The sequence below is a fragment of the Myotis davidii genome, unplaced genomic scaffold (assembly GCF_000327345.1).
Source record: "Myotis davidii unplaced genomic scaffold, ASM32734v1 scaffold8, whole genome shotgun sequence".
NCBI lineage: Eukaryota > Metazoa > Chordata > Mammalia > Chiroptera > Vespertilionidae > Myotis > Myotis davidii.
This window is the reverse complement of record NW_006299520.1, coordinates 1,797,442-1,806,948: the sequence shown is the minus strand read 5'-3', so window position 1 is coordinate 1,806,948 and position 9,507 is coordinate 1,797,442. Positions and strand designations below refer to the sequence as shown.

Sequence of the window (9,507 nt, the reverse complement as noted above, 5' to 3'; positions counted from 1 at the left end):
GTAAATATCTGATGCAGGATGGTCTTAGGCCACCCCTGTGAAAGGGTCTTTCGACCGCCAAAGGGGTCGCAACCCACAGGTTGAGAACCGCTGCAAGTCTAATTGCACAAGAATTTATATCCAGCAGTTTATTGGTTTATACTACTGACTGTCTAATATGGATTTGTTTTTAATAAGTTTCTTAAGCGATATGCATCTGTAAGTTTGACTTACTTTTGCTGATGATTTCCTAATTCAAATATATTCTGATTGGAAACTCAGAAATGTATATGACTTGTTTAAGGCATAAACGCCTTTCTGATTGCTTCCAATCTCCTTTCCTTGCATATATGAATCTAGGAAATTCTAACTTTCTGGTAATCAGTCCCTAATTCTAATAATGGAATTTAAATAACTGAATTATGAATAGTGTATGGGTTGTAAGTAATATCCACAAACTATTGGATGTAAATTCATTCATACGTATATGTCTGTGTAAGTTCTTAAGTTATATTGTAACTGAACTGTTGACATCTTTATTATCTAGGTACAAATAATATAGTTGGATTTTCATTCGTTAGGTGGCTTTTAAGAGCATTTGGCTAGTTCTAAATCTTTTGCATTCATTAAAAGTTATATAACTTGTGATGGTTGTTTTACTGATGGCATTTGTCCATGATGAGGAAAAAAAATGACAATTGTCATGTGTTTAGGGCTTAGCTTAGAAAAAAAATTAACTACGTACTTAAATATTAGCTAGTGAAAAAACTGCAGTTCTGTTCCTTGGCTTACATTTATACCTGGGACATTTTAAAACTTGGGAAAGCACCCATACTTCATTGACTTTATAGAAATTAGGTTTTAAAATTCAAAATTTATTATTTTAGGGCTGTTTCATTCATTCTTTACTATTTGTCTTTAAAATACGTAGAAAGCACATCAAATGTGTAGTAGGTAGAAAATTCACTTAAATGGATTGCTCATCAATAAAATTATAAATGTTTGTAAAAGTACATATTACAATTACATAAAACTTTTAAAAATACCCATCTGCATACCTGTATTTCTCTCTGTGACATATTAAATGTTGAAATTTGCCTTTGGTACTTAGATATTCGGTTGCAATGAAAGTCTATCTAGGAAATTTAAAGGGACTACTTAAAAGCAATTACAAATTTTTTATTTGAATATTCCTATAGGCCAGTACTGATGCAGGCACTGCAGGAGCCCTAACTCCACAGCATGTTCGAGCTCATTCCTCTCCAGCTTCACTGCAGCTGGGAGCTGTGTCCCCTGGGACATTGACCCCCACAGGAGTGGTCTCCGGGCCAGCAGCTACCCCCACTGCTCAGCACCTTCGACAGTCTTCTTTTGAAATACCTGACGATGTACCTCTGCCAGCAGGCTGGGAGATGGCGAAGACATCTTCTGGTCAGAGATACTTCTTAAAGTAAGTGAAAATATGGAGGAGGATAGTTTTCTAAGGAAAATGTATTTTGGAAAACACAGTTACAATGGTATCGAATTAAAATGCCATTTATTTTTTATTTTACTTAATATTTCTGTCAAGTTCAGTTAATCTTCCCTAATTATTTTCTCCCAGTTTGGTATTATCTAAATGCTTTCTTTAGCTTGGGTGAATTTGGAAAGCTTGATTGATTCTTGTTTCAGAGCCTTTTAATAATCTCATATGGCAATTAGGGTATTCTCATTTTGAGTTTGTGCCAGACCTATTGATTAATCTAGCTTAAGACTAAAAGAATACCATGAGAAAATTCAAATTGTGAGAATGATAGGGCCGACATAGTCTTACGAAATATGTATAGTACTAATATCTTTTTAAATAAACATTTTACTGGTAAAGAAGAATTACAAAATAGTAGGACTTCTTTGGGAGTATAATTTTACAGCATCTTAGATTGTGAAATAACAAACCATGTATCTGCAGTTTGATGTGATTTATCAGGATTCCCCCTCCCCCCCCCAATGTAAAGAGAAACAGAATTTTTAGGTTTAATATACAACCTCTTAGTGGCAAACTTACTAGCAGGTCTTCGAAATTGAATCCCTCCTTTGGAAAAGTGAAAACAAGGCCATTGGGTTATTTATTTTTATCAGACTTTCTGTGCCTAACAAAATGGTAAAATTTCATCAAAGCTGAAAAGATCAAAATAAAATTTTATCCCCTCTCGCTTTGAATTATAGATAAGACCTTAATATTTTTGTTTGGCTTGGCTTGTTTAAGTGTGTACAAAATGTTTTCTAAAAGTAATTATTACAGACAGAAATTGTTGTTTTAAAAAAGTAGTTTACTTAGTACTATTTAATCAGGTTGAGATAATAGAGTGAAAAACTGTTTTGATTGAGATCTGTCTTGGCAATCTACTCCTATGGCAAGTGTAACATATATTTATTAGATTAGATAATACAATTAATGATAGTTTTACTGTGTGCGTCTTAGTATTTTATATTAATTGACTCTCAGGGTAGGATGTTACTTTGTGACGTAAGATACAGTTTTTGTGAGAGACAGGCTTATTTAGGGGATGAGCAGAGGAAAAAGTTTGATCTGAAAAGTCTCTACAGTTTTTGTTCCCTTTACTGCAACTTTTTTCTTCTTTTAATTCGTTTTCTGATGTCCTGGTATCCATTTCAAAGGGTCAAGTTTCAACCAGAACAATAAAGGGCCTGAGACTGGAAAGTACACACAAGTCTGGCAGACTCATCTGCATGAGCAAGATCATTTCTTCTCAAGCAGGCGTCCAAAGTAAATGATTGAAAGAGCTGCTAGCTGTGAGGATGTGTCTTTAAGGGAAAAGGAGTGGAAACAAACCAGGTTGTTAGGCGGAAAAAGAAAGGCTGTACTTTTTTGAACCTCTCCCTGCTGGGTCACATGCTGACCTGTGGAGATTTTTGAACAGCTTAATAGCCTGCTTACCTTCTTTCTTTGGTTGATTCTGTCCCTGAAAGTATAAGGTTAAAGAGCAACATTTATGCTCTCCTTAGTCTTTTGTATTTTGTAATTGCTTATTGGTGACATCTGCCTATATTTTCATTTTGAGTAATCCTTTTGTTTTGAGCAGAAATAAATGTCTTATAATTTTATCTTTTAAAGCCTCCAATGGTTCTTCCTATGAGAAGTATTTCTCTTAAAGATATTTGATAAAGATGGATTAATGAAGAGTATGTACACATTCCACATCACTCTGAGCACCCCACTCCAGCGGGCCCGCAGGGAGGCTACACCAGGCCAAGTAATATGAAAATTATGCCATAAGAGCAATGGTTGCAGGAGTGGAGAGAAGCTCACCTGGGAAAGAAAAAAAAAAACTGTGAAAAAGAGAGATAAACATGATTGCCCTAACCGGTTTGGCTCAGTGGATAGAGCGTCGGCCTGCAGACTCAAGGGTCCCAGGTTCGATTCCGGTCAAGGGCATGTACCTTGGTTGCAGGCAAATTCCCAGTAGGGGGTATGCAGGAGGCAGCTGATCGATGTTTCTCTCTCATTGATGTTTCTAACTCTCTATCCCTCTCCCTTCCGCTCTGTAAAAAAATCAATAAAATATATTTTTTAAAAAAACAAACAAACATGATTGTTCTTCAAAATTTTTGAATTTCATTATTTGAAAGTTGCTAAGTGAGTAAATCTTAAAAGTTAAAAAAAAATTCTGGCTCTGGCCGGTTTGGCTCAATGAATAGAGTGTGGGCCTACAGACTGAAGGGTCCCAGGTTCGATTTTGGTTAAGGGCACAAGCCCAGGTTGTGATCCCCAGTGGGGGTGTGCAGAGGGAGCCAGTCAATGATTCTCTCTCTCATCATTGATGTTTCTATCTCTCTCCCTCTTCCTCACTCTCTGAAATAAATAAAATTATATTTAAAAAAAATTCTGTAACTATGTATGGTGACAGATGTTAACAATAGTGGTGATCATTTTGCAATATACATATATATTTTAAAGATCAAAATATATATATATAAAAACTAGAGACCCATTGCATGGATTTGTGCACCGGTGGGGTCCCTCAGCCTGGTCTGCAGGGATCGGGCTGAAACTGGCTCTCCGACATCCTCCAAGGGGTCCCGAGAGGGTGGTTCTTGGGTGATGCACCCTGGAATTGGGCTTCCTCCTCTGTGGTTCCAGGTGCGTCATCTGAGAACTACAGCTGCCAAGTCACCGCAGCTCAGCATCTCCTGCATTGAGCGTCTGCCCTCTGGTGGTCATTGCATGTCATAGCTACGGGTCAAACAGTCGGATGGTCGCTTAGGCTTTTATATATATAGATGCCGGGTCATGTTGTACACCTGAGTAATGTATGTAATGAGGTATGTGTACCTCAATTAAAAAAAAAATGGGGCAGGGAAATATTTTTGAGGTACTCATGTGGAAGTAAAATTAGGCTTATTATATGTTAAGAAATATTAGGACTTTTGACTCAGTTGAATAATTTTCTCATATCATTCCTTTCAGAAATAGAAGGTTTTCCCTGAGAGAGAGATCTTGGTCAGTAAAAGCAGGCAAAATCATGGGTTAACTGGTATCTGTCAGGAATTCTTGAGAGGGCTCCTAAAAATTGGATGTGGAAGATGGGTATTATTCTAAAGATTGCTTTATGAACAATATGAAATTTGGAGAAAAGTTATGAAAAGATTAGTTCACATTCAGTTGTTAGCTACTTCCATGAAGATATTGTCTCTTTGAGTTGTCGTAAACAACTTATTTTTGTGTACTGCACAGGTAAATGATTAATATCTGTCCTATGAGTCAAAGATGATAATGAATGAAGCTTTTGGAGCCAAGTTGCTTCTGTCATAGTTCATTTTTATCTGAGTCTTGATGTTTCAAAGTCAGGCTCTCTTTGCAATCCATACTTATATATTTTCCTTTTGTGGCTAAAGAAAATTCTTATTGCCAGCTAAATGTAGAATGAAAACTTAAATTAGTTGCATATTTTACAACTAGTGAAAAATTATATCTTAATATACTTTTTGGTTGGAGCTAACTTTTCACTTACAAGTATATAATTTAGTCCTAGCCTGTTTGGCTCAGTGGATTGAGCATCGGCCTGCCAACCGAAAGGTCCCGGGTTCGATTCCAGTCAAGGGCAAGGGCCTTCGTTGCAGGCTCCTCCCCAGCCCGGGTTCTGGTCGGGGCGCATGTGTGCAAGAAGCAACCAATTGATGTTTCTCTCACATCAATATTTCTCTCCGTCTTTCCCTCTCTCTTTCATTGTCTCTAAAACTCAATGGAAAAATATCCTCAGGTGAAGATTTAAAAAAACAACAACAACAAAAACACCAAGTATATGCTTTATCGAGATTTATACTTGTCATGAAGAAATCTGATCATAAAAGGTCCAAACTTAGAAGGTGATGTAATTTGTTTGAAAACTTATAAATGTTGACTTTGGAAGCAACTAATTGTTGCCTTGTAACCACAGATGAATGACTTTGAAGTCAATTGGCCCATCCTCTTGTTTCCAGGCAGAATAATTATGGGAGAAGGATTATAGACAGGCAGCCATTGGGATATTTAAAGCTCTTCCTAGATTAATGAGATCTTCTGGAAAAGACTTGTGTCTTAGCTTGACAAGCGATAAAGTAAATTATGGTGATTCTACCTACATTTATCAATGATACATATTTAAGCTCTTGTACGATTGTGAAGAATGTAAAAAAAGCTTAGCCTGTATATTATGTATAATATTTATTCTACTGAATTTACTGTTTCAAGCTAAGTTCTTCAAAGTTGTATGTTGAGTTTTTATTTTTTAAAAATCATTTCTCTTTATTACTCTGAAAAGTATTGCCTTCTTCAGCTGTCTTACAGTTTTCCTACAGGAAATAGTTCTTCAAGTAGTTGGTCAACAACTTCCTATTTCTTTATAAGCTGCTGAATAACTTCCTGAATTAGTATTCTGTAATATCTCTGGTTACAAGGAATGTTTTTCTCAGATTTATTTTATTGAACCTGATACCTTGTAACTATTACCATGTACAAAGAACTTCTTGTATATAATGTACCATATAGGATTTCATATTTTGATTTAAGAAATCCGATGCAGTGATTTTCAACGTTTGTAAATTTGCATTGTTTTAGTAATGTTCTAATTTTTAAAAGATCATTTTGTTTCATTTCTATTATTTATCACTTTCTGAGTACTGGCCAGTGTTTTCATACTTTGAAGACTCAAGGTTTCATGTGGCTGTGATCTGATTAAAAGTTATATTGAGTATCTTGATCCAAGAGTATTTTGTTCAGAGATTTTCAACATTGCACAGCAATATAAATTAGCCAGTTTTACAACATTAAGTGAACTTGCCTTACAGATGTTATTGATCACTATAAATGCTTTGATTCTTTTTTGTTATTTCAGAAGTTAATGCTCCACTGCTTTAATTAAAGCTACCTTAGAAATGTATCAATTAAAGATGAATTAAACTGTTTCTTGTTATAATTTGATCTCTGCTTCTCTCAAACACTTGCCCCGCAGAAGACTATACACAAATGCAATGTGTATTGTTACTTACAATAAAGATTAGATGTTTTTAAAAGGAACAGTTTCATAAAGAATAAAGTTATTTTTTGGGGGGTGTTTTGTTTCTTGCTATATCAAGTTAACTTGATATGATTTCCTTTTAAAAGTGAAAAGCTTGTAATATTGCCATTAAATGTTGATGAAGCTGCAAAAAACCCCACACCAATTCAAATTATAATCACAGAGTATTTCCCTATCTGAGGGGAGGGCCAGCCTCTGCCTGTTTGTCTTGCTGCTGAGGTTGAGTGGGGAGAGAAGATGAAAGTATGCCCTCAGCTCTAAGAAAAAATGCTGGCTTCTGCTCAGTGGGTGGGCATCTCAGGGAAGAATGGCCACAGTGCCACAATGATTTAGGCAGAAAAACGCTGGAGGAACTGTTGAACACAGTGGCAGAAGAAAAACAGTTGGAAGATAGTGGATGTGACAGAGTAAATAGAACATGGAGATTAATGTATTTCCTGGGGAAAATAAGGAGTATTTTGAGTGTGAGCTAAAAAAGATGTTTAGTTAACAAGCTAGATGTTTAAATACAGCAAACTCTCAATGGGCTACAAGATGGTAGGCTAATTTTCTTTAAAAAATAACTTTCAAAAAAATATCCCCCCTTCAGAGTCTTATGTTAACTCTTAAGGAAAAAACCTAAGTAGTTTTTGAATAATTGAAACATAAAAAAATGTTATTGCCGTCCTGAGATCAGTCCTCACTAGTAATGTGGAAAAATAAATTTTACTTTATAGTTAGAAAAAATAATGCAAATTGGCATCCTAAAATAGTAATGCTGATATGTATAAGTACCGCGCGCTAACCGATTGCGCCACTGGAGCTCCATCGCAAATAACTCTGAATTGCCTTTTACCTTTAGGCTTTGGGGAAGAGGTAACTGCTAAACCTAACCTTTTAGCTGTCAAAATGAAGTTTAGGCTTAGGGCAAATCAAAGTTAAATCACTTTAAAAATCAGTTATTAAGACTTAGATTATTCAAACCTAATTTGCTACCTTTAGTAATAGCATAATTTAGCCATTAATTATGGCTTGAAAGTTTAATAATAGTTGAGTAGCATTGTAGAAAGAACCATGTGGTTCTATAACTATGGTTACTAAGTGATGTGATGCAGTTCTTTCAAAAAGGGCTTCTGATTCTGGGATTAATCAGAACTTCAAGCCATGAAAGGGGCATTGCTATTTTTAATGAAGAAGAATTGCTTCATGGTTCTGGTTGCTCAAGTACTGTAGCACCAAGTTTCCTGGGAACAAGTACTGCCACAGTGGAAACACTTCTGTTGGGTAGGTCTTGACCCCTTCTAAAAGCAAACAAAGAAGTTTGGTATAAATCACAAAGGTCTTTTTCCCCCCCTTTCTTTTAGTATTTTAGACAAGAAAAAGTGATCAGTAGTTTAATTCTCATTTGGTTTTTAGCATGAGGAGAATTATAATCTTTTTTTTCTTTATTGTTTTAAATATTACATATAGTATTACATATGCCTCCTTTTTCCCCCATTGACCTCTCCCCAGGCACCCCTACCCCCCAAATCATAATCTTGAATACATCAAATGATATTTTTCTGAATAATGTTGCAAATTAACAAAATAATGCAAATAAGGATATCTATTAAAATACTGCTGTTTATTTCCACCAAATATTTACAGTGCTTTTTTGTGGCTAGCTCTATTATCTGTCTTCATTTTAGAGTGGTTCTCTCTCTCTCTTCACTGGACTTATCAAATCTTCAGCTAGGTCCTGATTTGGGGGTGGGAAAGGTTCTTTTTGTTAAAAGCTCCTTCCTTCCTCTAGCAATTGCTTACTTATCCTAAAGCGAGCAGTTTTTTTGTTTGTTTTTAAATAAGGTCTTTATTTGACCAGTAAGAATGTTTAGAGAGTTGTGCTTTTGATACATTCATGAAAACTTACTAAAGACTACTTGATTTGGGGTTTTGAGTAAAGACAAATTTCTTCAGAGTGCTATTATGTGCTTTCACAAAATTAAAAGTAGATTAGAAAGCTGTTCGAAATTTCACTTCTCACATACTCAGAAGTGACTGTAATATGGAGTTGGCTTTTGGGAAGGAACCTCCCTACCATCTAGGAGATGAGGGTAAAATGTGGAGTTTTTAATGTACAAGCATGAATGGAGATTCTTTTGTTTTTTATATTAATGAAACTGCCCTCCCTCCCTCTTTTTCCTCCCCTATGTACCAGATTGTACGGCGTTTTAATAAGGTGTATGTTTTTTATTATAACATGTTCATGTTGTTCACACTGGGACTTTTCTTCACTCTCATCCTGGCAGGTCCTGCTTCACTCTTGTTGGTTGGTTACCCTATTTGTTGCTTTTCTCTTTCTTGATTTTTCTCATTCCTAGAGTAGGCTTAAGTAGGCTTATCCCACAGGAATTTGCTGAGAAAATAGGTGCATTGGTAGATAACGTCATTAAGATCTCTTGTGTTTAACAATATCTTTATCTGTTAACATTGGCTGGGCAGTTTGGTTGTAGAATTAAATTTAGTTATTTTTCCTTGGTGTTTTAAAATCAATGCATCGTTTTTTTCTAGCCTCCAGTTTTCTTATTGAGCCTTTAAACTCAATTTGGCTTCCTTGGGGATTTTAGTTTTTTTGTTTTTTGTTTCTTTATCTTTGGTCAGGGGGTGGTGGTCTTAAATTTCATGGTGTGCCTTGGTATGTACCTTTTTTTATTCATTGTAAAGATTACCGTATTTGCCGGCATATAAGATGATTTTTTGGCCCTGAAAACTATGCCTCCAAGTGGGGGGTCGTCTTATATGCCAGGTACACTTCAGATAGACTGCCCATAGTGCTTGCCCCGTGCCATAGTGGCCTCCTGATGCCCGCCCACTTCATTCCACATACCGTTCAGGCATCAGCAGCGCTGCTGGGTGTATGCTCGGCTGTTATGCGATTTTGCTGTTATGCGATTTTACCACACTCGCAAAATCGCACACAGCCGACCATACACCCAGTATGATAGCGCAAAAT

General features: G+C 36.0%; 1 protein-coding gene across 7 annotated transcripts in view; it reads left to right on the top strand.

Annotated features, from left to right (window-relative positions):
• The first annotated feature begins 1,178 nt into the window (after window positions 1-1,178).
• Window positions 1,179-9,507, top strand: part of YAP1 (Yes associated protein 1) — a 114,459-nt gene continuing 106,130 nt past the window's right edge. For 5 of the 7 annotated variants that reach the window (XM_015571444.1, XM_006775244.2, XM_015571447.1 and 2 more), the window contains exon 1: window positions 1,299-1,429. In XM_015571444.1, the coding sequence (XP_015426930.1) occupies window positions 1,392-1,429 (38 nt within the window). In that variant the 5' untranslated portion in view covers window positions 1,299-1,391. Of the gene's footprint in view, window positions 1,430-2,637; window positions 2,747-9,507 lie in introns of all 7 variants that reach the window. The other 2 variants (XM_015571448.1, XM_006775245.2) reach the window with 2 other exon arrangements.